The sequence below is a fragment of the Notolepis coatsorum genome (assembly GCF_963971535.1).
Source record: "Notolepis coatsorum genome assembly, chromosome: 18".
NCBI classification, from domain to species: domain Eukaryota; kingdom Metazoa; phylum Chordata; class Actinopteri; order Aulopiformes; family Paralepididae; genus Notolepis; species Notolepis coatsorum.
This window is the reverse complement of record NC_140182.1, coordinates 70659319-70679652: the sequence shown is the minus strand read 5'-3', so window position 1 is coordinate 70679652 and position 20334 is coordinate 70659319. Positions and strand designations below refer to the sequence as shown.

The following is a 20334-nucleotide window of genomic DNA, read 5'->3' as shown; positions in this document are numbered from 1 at the left end:
ACCACAGCTGGATTCGATCCCACTGTCTCTGTGGTGGTAGACAGACGCTTAGTCCGCTGCACTACCCGGCTGCCTGAAACAAGCGCTTATTAAGACTTTGACATTTTCAAAGCTCAAAAAGCTATGTTGTTTCATAATATTGCAATGGTGGTATGCCAATGGTTTCCTGGCAAATACCTTGATGGCTCTATGAAAAAGCTGTTTGATGGGTTTCATGACAGTGACACTGTTAACAGAATTCGGCTATAGGGCGACAATAATGTGGTCAAGAGGCATGGTTTCTATCTTGAGCCTTAACTGGCGTGGTTTATTATTCACATGGCAGAGCAGTAACACTACAGGTCTTCTCTCACTGAGAGACTGGGGGAAAGAGAAAGAAGTGGGAGGAGACAAACACTATTTATACTCGCCACCTGGCGGTGTTCCTGAGTGTCTCCGCCTAGAGCGCCCTCTAGTGGAAACAGTTATATATGCAGTTAGACAGTTACTAGTGTAAACAGTTATATATGCAGTTAGACAGTTACTAACAATCCTACACAGAACCTCTGCCTTCAACATTCCCACTTAGGGTTTAGCATACTGGATAACTTCTTGGAAAAACATTTTACAAAGGAAATAATACAATCCAAAAACATCAACAGGGTATGACAGTCAATACTTTCACATTAAACATGACCCTTGCAAATCCCTTCAATTTTAATTTGGAACAGGTTTCCTCATAGTGTCTGCTACTCTGTCGTCCGTTGGACAGTAAACCGGTGTCATCCTTTCTTCTCTGATGACAGATCTGATGAGATGATATTTTCTATATTGGCATGTTTACATCTATGTTGACACACTGGGTGTCACAATGGTTGCCTGGTTGCCCTCATAAACAACAGTGTCCATCATTTTTAACTGATGTTGACAAAATGCCCCTCATCTTCAAAAACCACCTTATCTGGTATAGAGAGCACATTCCAATTACCTATTACATATTAAACAATATACTCGTAATTTTATCTCCATCACTTCTAACAGTTGTTCTGGATAAACACACTCATGTATGGTCAGAGCTAGAGCCGTATATTCGGCTTCACTAGTTGATAGTACCATTGTGGGCTGCTTCTTTGTTTTCCCACGAAACCAGTGAGCTGTCTGTATTCAAACTCACACAATATCCTGTACCTTTAAGATAACAAAAAAAAACATGTTTGGCTGTAATCCAAATGCTCCTCTATGGGGTCAGCCAAATGCTGTGACAATCCACTCTCTACAAACCATTGGTCAGGGCGGGTACACATTGTTAAATAAATGAGGCTACCCACAGCATCTCTGTAAATTTTTCAGTTTCTGACCATCCTACTGATAGTCTAGTCTTTGATCACATGGTGTTTCCCTTGATCTACATTCTTACATGTCTAAACGTTTCAGGATCTTTCCCACATAGTTACATCATTGAGAACATGGTAAGTCATCCACCTCTGTACTTAAACATGGAATTAAACAATCACCCACCTCGGTACTTAAACCTGGGATTAAACATAGGATCCATTTCAATATTTAGACATGGACTCTAATCAGGTATTTAAACCTGGATTCTACTCCTCCCGTATTTAAACCTAGAGTATCCTCCTCATGCCTTTAAGCAGTGTAGCCACCCTCCTTCATTATTTAAACATGGAGTACCCTCCTTCAGCCTTTAAGCAATTTGCTACGAACCACACTTTGTATTTGTCGTGGCCTTCAATACCCTCCTGGATGGAATACACCCATTTCCCTCCCACTGTCTGTCTGCCCTCTGGTAACTTGGTTGAATGCACCCATTTCCCTCCCACTGTCTGTCGGCCCTCTTCGGGGGACAATGTGACCTCTTTAAAGGTCGGGGTTACCCGACTGACTACCCTGTAGTAGTAATCAACGGGGGTAGGTGTACTGTCCTCCTCGTCACTCCCTTTCCAGGCATAGTCTGTCAGATACTTTGGGGGTTTGTGTTCCCTTGAGGGATACCTCCCACTGTTTGGGGCACTTGATGTCACCCTCGGGTGCTCCTCGTCATCGCCCTCTGGGGGTTGCTGACTGTCTGCCTGCACGACCGTACTAAGTTGATGTGTCTCTGTTTCTACACACCTTACTCTGGAGTTACTCTTGCTCTGGCTCCTCTCTCTGTGTCTCGCTCTCACCTGTTGCCTTCGTGACAAACTTGACTAGCATGTGTTTCTGCACTCTGCCGTTACCGGGATGATAAACTAGGAAAGCGGGGCTTCCCTTGTCGTGTCCTATGAACAATCCTTTTACCCCTCTGGACTTGGGCTTTCCCCTGTCATGCAGGTACGCATAACACACTGATCCAAATCGGTGCATTCTGGCTAGATTACACTTCTTTCCTGTCAGTGCTGTATACGGGGTGGTGCCCGAGTGCTTATTAAAGCACCTGTTTCTGGTGTAAGCGGCTTCTTGCACCGCATAATGCCATAGGCTCTTAGGTAAGTTACTATCTGCTAGCTTACTCCTAGCCATTTAGAAAAGGTTATGCCATTCCCTCTCTGCCACCCCGTTCTGGTGTGGGGGATATGGATGTGGCGTCTCGTGTCTTATCTTATACCTTCTCAACAGTGATTGGAACTCTCTGTTTGTGAACTCGGTTTTGTTGTCGGACCTCAAGCATCCTACGTTACCATAAGGGGCTACGTCTGCCAGGAATCTCTCCGTGGCCTGGGGCGTGTCACTCTTTGCTTTGAGAAAGTAAACAAACACTGCCCCTGTGCACACATCTGTAAAAGACAGTACATATCCAAAGCCTCCTATGGACTCGTTGCTTACTGGGCCGGCTAGGTCCGTGTCAACTAATGCAAGTGGTACCCTTACTCTGTCTGTGGGATTTCTGTATCTCGGTTGAGTAAACTTCCCCGTTTTGCATTCTGCACAATTTTTGTCAGGTCTACGCTTTTCTCCTTCAATGTGCATGCCTTCTGACACTACTTGCAGTTTCAGTAAATCCTCGTAATTACAATGACCCATAATCTCGTGCCATGTCTGAATATCGTGACTGGCTGTCACGCTACACATATCATTATTATCATTACACTTGTCGTTGTCATTACACTCCGTTTGCAGATAATATACTCTCTGGTACATCTTTATGTCAAACCGTGTACCGTCAGATTCTACAAGAAAATGATTACATTTATCGAAGAATACCTTGGCACCGCTTGCAGTAGCAGCTATTGCAGAGAATAGTCCTTGTGGGAACGATGGTACGGAGAGACCGTTCTTTAACGCCACCGTACGCCGGCGCCCCTTACTGTCCGTGAGGCATACCTGAGCGTCTCCTCTCTCTTGCGCCAATCCGTAGGTGCATCTCCCATCTGCCAGCTCCATGCTGTGCCTCTCCGGGTGGAAAGTGTCGTGAAAGTTCTTGAACCGACTCCTGTCGTTGATGACATGGGACGACGCACCTGTGTCCACGATCAGTCCCCTTCTCTGGGCTCGCTGCAGCTGGGCCGGTCCGGCAGTGCACGCCGTTCGCGCCCCGAAAGCGCAGTCTTCTTGTCCCGTTATTCTCCGGGCGTCGTCTCGATCCGTCTCACGTCGACCGTCGCCGCCATCATGTCCGCTGTCATCATCCTGTCCACAGCCGTCTTCTTGTCCGTAGCCGCCATCTTGTCCGTAGCCGCCATTTTGTCCGTAGCAGCCATTTTGTCCATGGCCTCTGTCTCGTCCTTGGTCGCCGTCTCGTCCATGGCCGTCATCTTGCCCATGCGCGTATCGCGCGCTCTGGTCGTGTTTCTTCATGCATGCTCTGTCTGTGTGCCCCGTGGATTTGCAGAAGCTACACCAGACAGTCATTGTGCAGTCGCTTTTCCGATGGCCTTTCTCTCCGCATCGCCAACACGCCAGTTCCGTCGTGGTCCTGGTCCTCTCCCTTTAGCACCCTCTCTCCCGCCTCCGCGGCGGCTGGGTGGGTATCTTCTGAGGCCTCGAAGTTCCTTAACTTAGCCTTGAACTGTCCCAACGTCATGTCCGTTGAACCGTGTGTTACCAGGAGTGTGAACGGTTTGTACAGCTCCGGTAGTCCTCTCATCATCATCGCCATCATTAGCCCATCGCTTGGTGCTTCTCCGGCACTCCTCAATGGCGTCGTGATCTGCTCCGCTCTGTTGACGTATTCGGTCACAGTCTCGGTGGGCCCCTTCCTCAGGGCCGTTATGTAGAGTATGCTATGTAGAGGGCCACGACTCTGGGTCTTCCTCGCCTGATGTAATGCTCTCTCAACACCTCCAGGCTTTCTCGGCCTCTGTCTTTAGTGTCACGGAATATCAGCCCCAGGCTGGTGTCGTCGAGCAGCGGCGCTAACTCACAGTACGCGTCTGCGTTATGCTGGTTGTCCAGGGCTTGCTCTTCCGCCGTCAGTTCTCCCGTGGGGGCTGCCAGGATCGTCTCCTTCAGCCCCGCACCGTGCATGCAGCATAGCATGCGCTCTTCCCAGAGCTCATAGTCCTCTGCTTTTCCATTGAATGATGGCCATTTGCCCCTTCCCTTGTTTTCCATCCTCTTCGTTGGTGGTAAGCTTTAGCTCTTGTTGGCCTAGCGTCTAGCCACGCGGTGCTCCCGGCGCTAACCTAGCCTATACTTTAGCTAAGCTTGCTACAAAAAAAAGTACCCTTATTATTTCGCCCCAGCGTTATCTGGGCCCATAACCTGTTAACAGAATTCGGCTATAGGGCGACAATAATGTGGTCAAGAGGCATGGTTTCTATCTTGAGCCTTAACTGGCGTGGTTTATTATTCACATGGCAGAGCAGTAACACTACAGGTCTTCTCTCACTGAGAGACTGGGGGAAAGAGAAAGGAGTGGGAGGAGACACCACTATTTATACTCGCCACCTGGCGGTGTTCCTGAGTGTCTCCGCCTAGAGCGCCCTCTAGTGGAAACAGTTATATATGCAGTTAGACAGTTACTAGTGTAAACAGTTATATATGCAGTTAGACAGTTACTAACAATCCTACACAGAACCTCTGCCTTCAACAGACACGATATGTACTGTGATATGTACAGATATGTTGTTTGTTGTTACGTTGTTCCCCGATCCCCTTCCCCTAGATGCCCACTCCTGTTAAAGGCCTTGGGTCTCCTGAAAGGCGCTATATAAATCTAAGCTATTATTATTAGTATTATTAGTATTATTATTATTATTATTGTTATTATTATATAGATATAGTATCTACAGATATGTAAAAACGATTATATGCAATTAATGTATAGACAGATGTGGATAGATATATATACAGTAACAATATATATATATACAGTACACAGACATGCATTTGGAACGCATTAAACCACCAATTCAATACATGAGATTAAGATATTATTCCAGAGGTTCAACGTGGGAATTTCAGGACACAAACAGCGTTGGATCCAGCCAGGGGCGTAACTAAGGGGGGGGGGTCCGCGCAGTGGCGGCTCGTAGATTCTTCTCCACTAGGGGCGCTATACCAAACATTTTGCAAACATGTACAAGGCACGCATTGGCGAATATTATCACCATTGCCATCGATCAATATATGATCACAGTCAGTCAAATGCAACCACGTTTCCAATAGCCCAACACAAACACGCACAGCTCTCTCTCTCTCTCTCTCTCGCTCTCTCTCTCTCTCTCTCTCTCTCTCTCTCTCTCTCTCTCTCTCTCTCTCTCTCTCTTCTCTCTCTCTCTCTCTCTCTCTCTCTCTCTCTCTCTCAGATCTATTCAATAATAAACACATATGTATATCTCGTCATTTTAAAGTTCAAGTTTCAAGTTCAAGTTTCTTTAATAGTTGTCATACAGAAGTACAGAATACTTTTATACAAAATGCTTCTTACTGTTACGCTCCAGAGACTGTGCAAGACAAGATAAGATAAGTATGAAATAAAATAACATAGTATAGTATGTAAATTAGAAGTAAAAAAATGAGGTCACAGTGTTCAGTATAGACATATGTACAATGTTCGATGCAGAATAGACGTAACTGAGTTACCATATAATATACAATACACAATACTATGCAGTGTACTAATATACAATACTATATAGTGCAAGGCAGAAATGGGATGAGGTGCAATTTAGGTACAATTTACAGTAGGTGTACGAGTTGTAGTGCAAATCCTTTATCAATAAATATAAAGTGTGTTTGTGTGATCTAAAGTGTGGAGAGTGGGTGCTGCAGTGTGTTGTTTGTTTAAGTGAGTGTGTGCGTGTGGGTGTGTGTGCTGTGTGCATTTGATGGTTGTTGCATATTGTTTATTGTTCGTTTAGCAGCCTGATGGCCTGGGGATAGAAGCTTCTTCTGAGTCTTTCTGTGCTCGCCTTAAGACTCCGGTATCGCTTGCCTGACCGCAGCAGTTCAAAGAGGCAGTTGTTCGGGTGGCTCGAGTCCTTAATAATTCTCCTAGCCTTCCCAACAAGTTACCATTCATTGTCTGAGTGGTTATGCCCCACCCGCAGCGAAATTAGAGAGAGAGAGAGAGAGAGAGAGAGAGAGAGAGAGAGAGAGAGCGAGAGAGAGAGCGAGAGAGAGAGAGAGCGAGAGAGAGAAAGAGAGAGAGAGAGAGCGAGAGAGAGAGCGAGAGAGAGAGAGAGAGAGAGAGAGAGAGAGAGAGAGAGAGAGAGCGAGAGCGAGAGAGAGCGAGAGCGAGAGAGAGAGAGAGAGAGAGAGAGAGAGAGAGAGAGAGAGAGAGAGAGAGCGAGAGAAAGAGAGAGAAAGAGAGAGAGAGAGAGAGAGAGATCGCAACTATACCTTGTTAAGTTGAAACGCACAGTGGTCCAGCAGGGCAGAAGGGCTTGATAAAGTATATCCACTCCACTCCACTGTCCAGACTGTGTTGATGTCCATTGTCCATGCATGTCCAGTTGTCCACACTGCATCCATATAGCTTGTTGTTAACCAACAACGGCAACAAGTACTGTGAAGAGCTGTGTCTTTGCCCATTTCCTCGTCAAACAGCCTGCAAACTACCTGGCGTTCTATCGCCCTGCTCTAAGACAAACTCTAACCTTAACCAACTTTGAAAGAGTGCCTAAGCTTAGTTAACCGTCGAAAGAACTTGCCTTCACGCTCTAAGACAAATAGCTGCATCACAACAACACAGTCTGCCAACCTAGAAGCTAGAAAATGGTGTTGGCCAATCAGAGAGAGCGTCTCCGCGAAATGCGGCTACGGAAAAAAATGCTGCTACGGAAAAAAAAATTATAGACGCTGCTGCTTAGACCGCTTCAAATCGCGCCCGGCTTCCATCATAAACATCATATTTCAACGCACAGCGCATTACGCACTGATTGGCTGCGACGGATACAGCGATCAAACAGTGACGAGCACTCAGAGCGCTATTGCGTCTAGCCCGGGCCGAGAAATACGGCTAGGAGAAATGCGGCAGGAGAAATGCGGCAGGAGTGAGTCACTTCCTGTTCAGGAAAACGAGTATTTTTTATTTTATATATTAACGTTATATTGTGCATTGGAAACACAAACATACTTAAAATGAGTAAATATTATTCATTTTAAACATGTTTATATTATTTATAGGGCTATAAAACAAAAAACAAAAACGTTTTTTTTTTCTTCTTCTCTCATTTAACAGGTGAGTCGGCGCCCTAGCGCCCCCGGTGGCCAGCCGCCACTGGGTCCGCGGGAAATGTCCCCGGCATGTTTTCAGAATGCAGTTAGTGTCCCCGGCATGTTTTCAGAATGCAGTTAGTGTCCGCTGCACGATAATAAACGGTGACGCGACGTGATAGGAAAACGGCTGCTTGGCCATCTCTGAGCCATTGTCATGCAAAGTCAAGTGAGCACCCGGCACTAAGTACCACAGCTGTCTTTGCATATCAACAACAGCCCAGTATTCAGGTGTGCTCAAATAGGATACATACTGTAACACCCCTCCCCAGTTTGGTGTGAAACTGTGATAAATAGCGCGATCTCTCTCTCGCTCTCTCTCTCTCTCTCTCTCTCTCTCTCTCTCTCTCTCTCTCTCTCTCTCTCTCTCTCTCTCTCTCTCTCTCTCTCTCTCTCTCTCTCTCTCTCTCTCTCTCTCTCTCTCTCTCTCTCTCTCTCTCTCATACACACAACGTAGTATGCACGTTCCGAGACTCGCGCGGCATTATGACTTGTCATAAGTGAATTATATAGAAACAACTCACCAAAATTGACTTGCACAACTGATTTTTAAAAAAAAATACGAAAAAGGGGGGAACACCCTCATTCACCCCCCCGGCCACCACCCCCGCGACCATACTACTATACGTTGCACCCTTCCGCCACTGACCACACCCCCCAATGTGTCCCCCCCACCAATGACAACAGAATTACGCCCTTGGATCCAGCACATGGCCTCACTATCTACTACAGCAGTAAATTGGACAGAATCTTGCTAGTTTGTTTGTTTGGCCCTTTTCTCTGTGGGCTTGCACACTTCTTAAATGAGGGTTTATGAACATGTTGGAAAGCCTGCCAAATAGCAGGGCCATTAGCTCACATACATAACTGTAGCAAATATCTCTAATGTGCTGCTAAGGGTTGATAGGCGGTCAGTTTATCCATGAAGGAGGACGTTTTATTGTCATGAGAGTTAAAGGTCAGGGTTGGTTGTTCCATTGTACTGTGGGCCTGTAAAGCCTGTCCACCATAATATTCACACGGTGGCCATTTTGCTCTTATGTCATGCTCAGATCAGGATTCAGCTATATAGATAAACATAAAGGGGCTGTAAGCGTTTTTGTTGTTGTTAAAATAAGTGTTAAATAGCTCTACATTCAGACAGCCATTGCTGATATCACTGTCAGTGTTTGGTTAGTAACATGGGTTTCTCAGTCCCTCCACTCGGCAGTAAACACAAAATAAATGTTCTGGTATCCCGTTCCCACTTTATCCAATCAGGAGAGAGAACCCTAGATATTTTTACTTATTTCAAGAAATCTTGCCAAGCCAAATTGTCTTACTGCACTGGCAGATTCTTTTACTTGTTTCAAGGACACATATAGCTTAAACTAGTTTTTATTTCTTTTTGTCAGACAATCTTTGCAGTATGTCCTATAGCATAATTTCCTAGTAGGGAAGGGATACCAGAACATTTAATTTGTGTTTACTGCAGAGTGGAGGGACTGGGAGACCCATGTTACTGACCAAACACTCTATATCAGTGATGGCTGTTGGAATGTAGAGCTATTATTTTAACATGTAGACCAAAAACCCACTTACAGCACCTCTACTGTAACTTGACCTGGTGTGTGTGTGTGTACCTTGCTGTGGCAGGATGTGAAGGCCCTCTGGCGCAGCATGAAGAGGCAGTTGGAGCAGTCCCTGGTGGTGCAGTTCTCTCCGACCCGGCGCATGTGTTCCGTCTCGTCGGTTGTCTGGACCCTCCAGGCCTGCAGGAACAGTGCCATGTCTCCCACCTCTCGGACCACGGTGCCGTTGGGCAGCTTCAGGTCGTCTGCCGGGTTCCCGTCACAACAGCCTGGAACCAGACGGGACAGACAGGAGGGTCTACCTGTTTACATCTTGTGTCACCAACAGGCACCAGGTGTAGATGGACTACAGGGTTGTATACAAGTGTGTGTGTGTGTGTGTGTGTGCGTGTGTGTGTGTGTGCGTGTGTGTGTGCGTGTGCGTGTGTGTGTGTGTGTGTGTGTGTGTGTGTGTGTGTGTGTGTGTGTGTAGGTGTGTGTGTCTATATAGATCTAGATAGAGACAGAGTTAATATAGTAGTGTAAATTACTGAGGAGTCGGTCGCAGTCAACCAGCACCTGCTAACGGGTCGGACCCTTTAGCTCAGATGGTTAGTGCGGTCGCATGTGGATCCTATGGTCCCAGGTTCAAATCCACTTGGTTACAGTAGTATAGTTAAGTGTTTGTGTGTATAGGAAAGAGAGAGATAGGTAGGTAGGTAGATTGGATTTCATTGACTTATTGAATAATCTGTTTAATTGACAAATCTGCTAAAAGATAGCTGCCTTTCTTACATTACTGTCCATCTGCAAAAGACCCCTTCAGATCCACTGTTAATCACAGATTAATACATTTGTGAGAGCTGTTGTGATGCAGAAGCGGTAAGTATAATGTTCAATAAACAAACTGATACGACATCATGAAAAAATCCTAAAAGTGAAATGATCAACTAAAATGGTTCATTTGCTTTTATAAGCACAAATTAATGGAAGTGGATACAGACCACTAGCCTAGCTTAAAACTCCGGAAGAGGTGTTTTTGGCCAGCAGCTAGGCTAGTTGATCCGCATCCGCCTCCATTAATTTGTGCTAAACTAGGCTAGCTTGCACAGCTGGATAGCTTTCTGCTTAATGCACATAGAGGAAATTGGTATCTATCTTCCTATCTGACTCTGAAATTAGCTAGAAGACGGTAAGCACATTTCCCATAATGTTGGTGTGTTCCTTTTAATGGCGGTCAGAGAACTCAAAAACACAACGTGTGTACAGTATGTGTTGACGCCACAAGCCTTGTGTGAGTGTAGAGGAGTTGTGTGTTGTGTTGTCTCACCACACAGGCCCCGCGTGCCCTCAGTGGCGTTGTGTGGAGCGGTGTACTGCAGCACCATGATGCCGGTACTGTGGTACCACTGGATGCTGACTCCTCCAGGAGTCTGGATCAGATACATGCTGCCCGTGTCGTCCACATGCAGAGACTGACGGGAGAAAGGCAGCTTGGCTGCTCGGTAGTTCACCGACACCTGGGGAACACACACGTAGATACACACACACACACACACACACACACACACACATGTGCACATGCACACACACACACACACACACACACACACACACACACACACACACACACACACACACACACACACACACACACACACACACACACACACACACACACACACACACACACACACACACACACACACACATAAAAGACAAGACACACACACATACACACACACACACACACACACACACACACACACACACACACACACACACACACACACACACACACACACACACACACACACACACACACACACACACACACACACACACACAGACATATGCAAGCGCAGACAGGCACACATGGCAGAAATAAATAGGGTTATTTACCCAGCATTTCAATGATTCTTGTGCAGACTGGCAGACAGATGGATACATACACATTTACACACACTGATACACACTGATACACTCGTCAACACACACACACACACACACACACACACACACACACACACACACACACACACACACACACACACACACACACACACACACACACACACACACACACACACACACACACACACACACACACACACACACACACACACACACACTGATACTCATCAACACACACACACTGATACACTCGTCAACACACACACACACACACACACTGATACACTCATCAACACACACACACACTGATACACTCGTCAACACACACACACACACACAAACACTGATACATTCATCAACACACACACACTGATACACTCGTCAACACACACACACACTGATACACTCGTCAACACACACACACACTGATACACTCATCAACACACAGCAAGACATATGAACAGTGTTGTTTACCCTACGATGCAATTATGTTTTAACACAGGCTGGTAGACTAGAGACAGATTATCACACTCACACAGACACATACACACAGACATACAAAGCAGGAAGTCAGGAAGTAAAAGCAGGGTTGTTTATCTTTCAATTGAATAATGTATACAGACCGAGAAAGACAAACATGTGCACGCAGGCACACGCACGCACACACACACACACGCACGCATGCACACACACACACACACGCACGCACGCACACACGCACGCACACACGCACGCACGCACACACACACACACACACACAAAAAGCAGGGTTGTTTATATGTATATACACCTTGCGTTCCAGTCTGTTGATAATGATTCTGTATGAATTGGTGGTGATGTTGAGCTTCTTAAAACACAGACCAGAGGTTCCTCCGGTAGGACTCTGGCAGAGAGACACAGAGGAGTCACAGGGAGACGAGACAAGGACATACAAGACTGTCTTATTTACAGGATCAGTTCCAGGGCCTCAGTTTGAAAACATAGTTGTTGTCCGATTTGTAATTCAATTGTCCTATATTTGTTTGTTCGCTGGTTACAATAAGAATTATGAATTTTCATTTGACGTAAAGGTGAGGCTGAGACACACTGTGGACATTTATTCATGATGAGCCCCTTGAGATCATAGCATCTGGTCTTCAAGGGGTCCTGCAGCATGAAAACACAATGCGGAGACAACTGACAACAGTAAACAGCAGCAGCAGCAGCAGCAACAACAACAACAACAACAACAACAACAACAACAACAACAACAACAACAACAACAATGAACATAACTTGTATGTCTGTCAAAAACAAAAGTATAAAAATAATCATTCACAGCGTGAGCAGCTAGTTTTAATACGGCAGAACAAGGTAGGGTTAAATAAACCAAAATGAGGTTAAAGATCGTAAATGATCTGGGGATTTATTCCAGTCGGAAGGAGCTCTAAAAATAAAAGCCCTTTTACCGATTTCTAAGGAAACTATTGGAACAGATCAGAAAGACGGCAGCTGTCTGGTTGTTAGGGGTAAGAAAGAGGAGGGTATGATACTCACGGGCCGTCTGATGGAATTGACACTCTGTAAGGAACACAGGGGGAAAATACAGCTGAGTGACAGCATTTCTGAGCAGCATCTGGTGTTGTATTATTGTCTGCTGTGCCTGTACCAGTACACTCATACCATGTCAACAGAGTAGACATGATTACATTACAGCAAGACAATGGATTTTAGACTAGATTATTAAAAATAAATTACTTTTTATTGTCAATGTACACAAGGCAATTTAAATGTGTCTTTTCGCATATCCCTCCTAGTTACACATACACACAGTCCTCATATCCCTCCTAGTTACACATACACAATCCTCATATCCCTCCTAGTTACACATACACACAGTCCTCATATCCCTCCTAGTTACACATACACAATCCTCATATCCCCAATAGTTACACATACACACAGTCCTCATATCCCCAATAGTTACACATACACACAGTCCTCATATCCCTCCTAGTTACACATACACACAGTCCTCATATCCCTCCTAGTTACACATACACACAGTCCTCATATCCCTCCTACAGTAGTTACACATACACACAGTCCTCATATCCCTCCTAGTTACACATACACACAGTCCTCATATCCCTCCTAGTTACACATACACAATCCTCATATCCCCAATAGTTACACATACAGATGAAGCCCTTCAGATTCAAGTCATTACTGCCACTCCTCTGTCACTTTAGAACTAGCACTCAGGTGTTAATTTTTGGGGGCTGGTGGCTGGGTCTAAATGTAAGCAAAGGGAGGGTACTTAACTTAAGTGCTTCCCCAGGGAGGGGGTCGGGAGCTACTGCCCTCAGACCCCCAAGACATTTTTTATATGGGCAGTCTGACTTGGGGTACTGACCATATATTAGTGTTGCAATGCATGATAAATAAACAGTGAAAAAAGCTAAGAAATCGGATGGGGCTGGGACATTTGGGACGAATAAAAATGTAAGATGAAATTCTCCCCAGCCTGTGGGAGGCAGTGGAGGTGTAAAATCTGGCCTGGTCCAGAACAATAGGAGTCACAAAATCAGTTTGGAGTGGAGTGGTGGAGTAGTGGTAGAGGAGCAGTAGATGCTTGATTTTTCAGGGCTGTATCTGTACACAGTCCTCATATCCCTCCTAGTTACACATGCACACAGTCCTCATATCCCTCCTAGTTACACATGCACACAGTCCTCATATCCCTCCTAGTTACACATACACACAGTCCTCATATCCATCCTAGTTACACATATACACAGTCCTCATATCCCTCCTAGTTACACATACACACAGTCCTCATATCCCTCCTAGTTACACATGCACACAGTCCTCATATATATCCCTCCTAGTTACACATGCACATTTCATCAGAGAGGTCAGAACGCAGGGTTGCCCACAGTGCAGCGCCCCTGGAGCAGTTTTGGGGTTCAGTACCTTGCTCAAGGGCATGTAGGCAGAGATAGTGGGCACCGTAGATGTAATACCAGCCACCCTTCAGTCACCAGCTCACAGCTGGAATACACCCTCCTCTCAGTGGTGGGGATCGAACCTCCAGTCTAGTCCATCCTGCCTCCCATCCTATTCAGCAGTTCCCTGATTTTGTGTTCCACTTTTTTGTGGATAGAAGATATTTTTATGGTTTTAAGTATCAAAAACCATCTCAACATAGTTGTACATGAGCTCCACCAAGAACAGGCCGTTCTGTGTCTTTAACCTCTTAACACGTTGGGTGCCAATCACGTGTGAACACGTTTCTGGTCCCCGACCGTTGAGTGCCAATCACGTGTCGATTTTAATACCCTATTCAATGTCAGGGAGCTGCATGTTGCCTGTAAAAGGCATACTGGGATTCCGAAGGTACAGTACCGGCCAGATCCTCCCAGGCGGCGGTATCGAGCACCCTTTGAAACATTGTATCTTGGGCTGTGTGTTGATTATATGGGTCCCGGTTGGCTATTTTTCTTTTCACCTGACAGCGAGGACTTTCACTGGGGGATTGTAACACGTGGGATGATCAAATCAAATCAAATTTATTTATAAGGCCCGACAACACACGTTAATGTCCCCATGGGCCGTACAGGTCTTCTTTAAACAAGTCAAGAAGAAAACATAACAATAAGTCAAGAACAGAACAAGAACACCATAAGGTCCAAATTTTTTTAGATGAATGCAAATAAATGAAAGAATGCAAGCACTCCCAGACATACCCCACGCGAAGGTAAGGAAAAACTCACTAAAACCTAACAATAGGGAAAAACTACCTCCCCCAAATCCCTTCCCTGCTGATCAGGCGCGCCGACCGACCAGTAGGAGTCGCTGTTTACAACGACCAGGATACATACCCCGCCGGCTTCCCACCCGCTAACACTGCCAATTGTTGGATTCGATCCCAGTGTCTCTGCGGTGGTAGGCGAGCGATTAGTCCGCTGCGCTACCCAGCCGCCCCATTCTTCTTTTTTGCATCTTGACCGGACGAAACTCAGTGTCAAATGACCATAGTATTGTATCCATAGCTATAGAATATAGTTATAGCTCTACAAACAAGGTGACGGACTCCATTAATGCATGGCATGCATGACGAGCGCTTAGTCCGCTGTGCCACCCAGCTGCCTGTTGTGACATGGTTATGATGTTTATACTTGAATACGTTTGAAAATTAAACAATCATTTTGTCAGACAGTCTGTAGAGCTTGATTTCAGAATAGCTTAGTTCAGTGAGGGAGGATCTAGTGACAAAGGCCCCGATCTGATGAGCCGAAATGAGAATTAGAGACACAGACCCCATTGATACAACCCCACATTGCTAGAAAACAATGCTAAACACTGGAAAAGGCCATTTATAAGACACGGGACCTTTAATACTTTTTAATACCCTGCAGATACCCTGTATTAGTATCGTTGAGTCCTTGGCAGGTTACCTGGCTGGTGGGGCATTTCTCCACCGTGCCGATGATGTTCTCTCTGGGCAGGTTGACCAGGATGTAGGAGCCGTTGTCGTACAGAGCCACATTGTTGCCGTCAAACGTGATCACGCGCAGGTCTGACATCATGGAGCAGCGACCTATCACAGCACAGTCACACAGTCAGATGGAACATCGACCTATCACAGCACAGTCACACAGAGTCAGATGGAACATCGACCTATCACAGCACATTCAAACAGAGTCAGATGGAACATCGACCTATCACAGCACACTCACACAGAGTCAGATGGAACATCGACCTATCACAGCACATTCAAACAGAGTCAGATGGAACATCGACCTATCACAACACACTCACACAGAGTCAGATGGAACATCGACCTATCACAACACACTCACACAGAGTCAGATGGATGCATTAAAACGAGGATCTGAGTGTTAACACTTTGAGTGCCGGGACACGTCTTTTCACGTCTTTGCTGGCCATGCTAAAGTTGCCGGGGGACGCTGTACAGCGTCCTTATATCAATATTTCAAAAATCTGCGATCGGATTCATAATGTCCCTCCGCTGGCCTGAGATCCACCAGCAGGACCCACTGAGCTCTCTGGCGGTTCAGGAGCGCCATCTGGTGGCCGATCGGCGCAATCGCCAAACAGGATGTTGAATAGAGGTTGTCATGACGACCGTAGTACTTCCGGGTGCTCGCTATGGTTCATGGGACTCTGGCTCGTCACGCTACACGGTGATCGATTGGCAATAACTCGATAAACAACATGATTTGGACGTATATACCATTATACAAGCTGGAGATGGACCGGGTAAAAATATATCCCATAATGATAAAATTTCTACTCGACGATGATCGCCCAACAGCGCGCGGAGACTGGGGTGAGTTTCAGCGTGTAACGTTACCGTCTTAGATACTAACTGCTATTATCAACATTTGACCCACATTAGATGATTGATATAACGCTGCCCATGGAATTATAAACGCCCCCTCGCCCATCCGGTCAACATCAGATGACGTGTAGTAACTTCTAGAAGTACGTCTAGTTGGAATTTTTTATATCGCGCTGATTGCTGATCAAACTGTATTTCATCATCAATATAATGCATTTGGGGCTATATATCACGTTCTGGAGAAAGCTGCAGAAAGAGATGAAAACATACTTATACATTAGACCATACTTTACTATGAATATGTGAATGAAAAAGTTTAACGTTGCTACACAATGAACAATACATATAGGACTTTGAATGGGCCCTAATAATGGCAATGTAGCAATAGAATTAAAAAAGTTATAGCCCTGCAAAGAAGGGGACTTTCTCCATAGACAAATAGCGCTGGCAATCTATGGTATATCATGAATTTAACCTTAGGCAACCAAAGTGTTAACGGTCATTATGCATTGTGTTGTGTTATGCCTCAACCTGCCTTAGAAACCTAAATATACACTAGAATACTGACTTGTGTCTATCGGACTCACCTTACACAGACACATTTTAACAGCCTCAAATGGCTCAGGGTTGAGGAGAGGGTCTCTCAAATAAAACTCAACATAACACATAGGATACTCGGGAATACTGTCCCTCAGTACCTCAGTGGATATTTTAACATGGTAAGGGATGTACACGGACACGCCACCAGGGGGAGCCCTACAGACATCGTCCCAGTGAGATGCAATAGGAAAATTGGCCAAAACGCATTCCTATATTCAGCAGCAGTACAATGGAATAGCCTACCAATGGAGTTGAAGACCATAAGCCCCTTCTCCACTTTTAAATTAGCTATAAAGAGGTGGATCATAAGTAGCAGAAGCTGGGAGTAGTGAACAAAGGGTTGTTCCTTTTTTATTCTTTTATTGTCTATAAAATGGAATATTATTGTATGTATTTTTTTTTTGTTTTTATACCACACATCCTGACATACAGACACTACAAACACCCACGTCCACACACCAGTACATAAATCCACTGACACCAATGATGAAGGACCACAATGGAAACAAGCCTATGGCTTTATTGTGTTTTTATGAAATCCTATTGGTAAATGGAGAAAATGTATACCTGTTTTCATATTGTGATCCAATGTATATGTGTGATTTTCCATTCTAAACCAATAAACTATTCAATAAAAAAAAATAAAAAAAAATCGAGTTAGTTTGGTTTTGTTTTGTTTTACTCAGCTCATTCCTTTGGCATCATTAAAGCTGGGTCTTATGTACACTACTATACATACTATACTATACAATATACAGTTATACTATATATTCTTATGCTATCTTGCTATATCCATCTATTACTATACAAGAACCACTCCCGTTTTTTTCTTTTGTGACCTTTTCATTGTGTAAAGTGACCGTTGAGTGTGAGCGTGTGCAGCATGTGTGTGTGTGTGTGTGTGTGTGTGTGTGTGTGTGTGTGTGTGTGTGTGTGTGTGTGTGTGTGTGTGTGTGTGTGTGTGTGTGTGTGTATGTGTGTGTGTGTGTGTGTGTGTGTGTGTGTGTGTGTGTGTGTGTGTATGTTCGTGCTAAAGTGACTGTTAGTGTGTGAGTGTATACAGTATGTGTGTTGTGTGTGTGCTCATGTGTGCTTGTGTGTGGAGAGTTCAGTGTTCAAGACTCTGATGGCCTGGGGGAAGAAGCTGAGCCGAAGTCTCTCTGTCCTAGTTGCTGGTGTGCATAGGCGTTTGCCTGACTGCAGCAGCTTGAACAGGCTGTTGTTGGGGTGGTGAGGGTCTTTCATTATTCTGCAGGCTTGTGAGGATTCGCCTGTTCCCTGAACTTTTCCCTGTCTACTCTCCCTCACCAGCCCCCACCCTTGCGATGATTTACTCTCCTCTACTCTTCACCAGCCCCCACCCTTGGACTACCTTCACGCAGCTGTCATAGTTTATGATTAGCGCCCCAGAGGGCTTTATATACCTGGACCTCCCTTCCAGTCCTGGTCGGGTCGTTCTGTATCTGTGTCTGTGTTCATGGAGTTCTGGACGTTACCATTCTGTACGTCACCATCACCTGCCGCGTCTCCGGCGTGAGACGACGGCCCAGCCATCACCACCTGTCGCCGTTTGCCTGGAGTGGGACACCGTCTTCGCTCTCTAATTCTCTACGGGAGGTTTTCCAGTGTTCCCACTCCAGACGTCAAGGCGGCACGCCATCGCTCCCGATTCCACGGGAGGAAGGCGTCTCTTCGTGATCCTCGTTCCTGGGGTGAGGCTCGTCGTCGCTCCCTAGTATTCCACGGGAGGACGGCGTGTTCCCATCCCGGTCCCCTGGGACCCCCTTTGTTCTGCGCTGCCCGTCTGCAGCATCCGAGGAGGAGGAGGAGGATCTCAGTGCCCGGCCCCCGCTGTCGGGCCCCTGTCTCCGTGCCCGGCCCCCGCTGTCGGGCCCCTGTCCCCGTGCCAGGCCCCCACTGTCGGGCCCCTGTCCCCGTGCCAGGCCTCCGCTGTCGGGCCCCTGTCCCCGTGCCAGGCCCCCGCTGTCGGGCCCCTGTCCCCGTGCCAGGCCTCCGCCGTCGGGCCCCTGTCCCCGTGCCAGGCCTCCGCTGTCGGGCCCCTGTCCCCGTGCCAGGCCTCCGCCGTCGGGCCCCTGTCCTCATCCCTGTAAGCAGCTCTGGCCCTTGCCCTGTCCAAGGCCTTAACCCTGTTCTCTGTCCCTGTCTCCAGCCCGCCTCTCCGGGCCTCTGTCCCTGTCCCCCTCTCCAGTGCCCCTGGTCCTGGCCCTGACACTTAGCCCTGGTCCTTAGCCCTGGCCCTTAGCCTTAGTCCCTTAGCCTGTTCGCCTCTTAAAGGCACAGTGCCAGGCCCCCGCTGTCGGGCCCCTGTCCCCGTGCCAGGCCTCCGCCGTCGGGCCCCTGTCCCCGTGCCAGGCCTCCGCTGTCGGGCCCCTGTCCCCGTGCCAGGCCCCCGCTGTCGGGCCCCTGTCCCCGTGCCAGGCCTCCGCCGTCGGGCCCCTGTCCCCGTGCCAGGCCTCCGCTGTCGGGCCCCTGTCCCCGTGCCAGGCCTCCGCCGTCGGAACCCTGTCCTCATCCCTGTAAGCAGCTCTGGCCCTCGCCCTGTCCAAGGCCTTAACCCTGTTCTCTGTCCCTGTCTCCAGCCCGCCTCTCCGGGCCTCTGTCCCTGTCCCCCTCTCCAGTGCCCCTGGTCCTGGCCCTGACACTTAGCCCTGGCCCTTAGCCTTAGTCCCTTAGCCTGTTCGCCTCTTAAAGGCACAGTGCCGCAGTTTCCATATTTCCTTGACTCTAGTGTTTTTTGTGTTCTCCCTTAAAGGGACTGTGCCGCTTTTGTTCTATAAGAAATAAATGCCCTGTTTTGGCTTACTCTCATACCTGTCTTGTGTTGTGCGATTGGGGTCGGTTACAAACCATAACAAGGCTCTGGATTTGCACCTCTTGTTATATAAGTCCTGCAGGGGTGGTAGTGCAATACCCGTAGTACGCTCAGCTGAGCGCACCACTCTCTGTAGGGCCTTCTTGTCCTGTGCCTTGCTGTTTCCATACCAGGCAGTGATGTTTCCAGTCAAGATGCTCTCTACAGCTCCGGAGTAGAAGGACTGGAGTATCTTACTATGAACTTCCTTAACTGTCTCAGGTGGTAGAGGCGCTGCTTTGCCTTTTTTACGACTGAGTCTATGTGTGTTGTCCATGTCAGGTCCTCTGAGATGTGGACCCCCAGGTACTTGAAGCTGCTCACCCTGTCCACGGTAGCCTCGTTTATCCACAGTGGTGTGTGTGTCCCCTGCTGTGTTCTCCTAAAATCCACAATCAGCTCCTTGGTTTTAC

The 20334-nt window shown here is 46.8% G+C and overlaps 1 protein-coding gene across 1 annotated transcript in view; it reads right to left on the bottom strand.

Moving 5' to 3' along the window:
• The window catches only part of otogl (otogelin-like), a gene marked incomplete at both ends in the record, with an annotated part of 152222 nt that overhangs the window by 29344 nt on the left and 102544 nt on the right, over positions 1-20334 (bottom strand). Inside the window, 5 exons of the mRNA XM_084335231.1 lie at positions 9261-9478; positions 10519-10708; positions 11893-11985; positions 12639-12662; positions 15542-15684. Of these exons, the coding sequence (XP_084191357.1) occupies positions 9261-9478; positions 10519-10708; positions 11893-11985; positions 12639-12662; positions 15542-15684 (668 nt within the window). The remainder of the gene's footprint in view (positions 1-9260; positions 9479-10518; positions 10709-11892; positions 11986-12638; positions 12663-15541; positions 15685-20334) is intronic.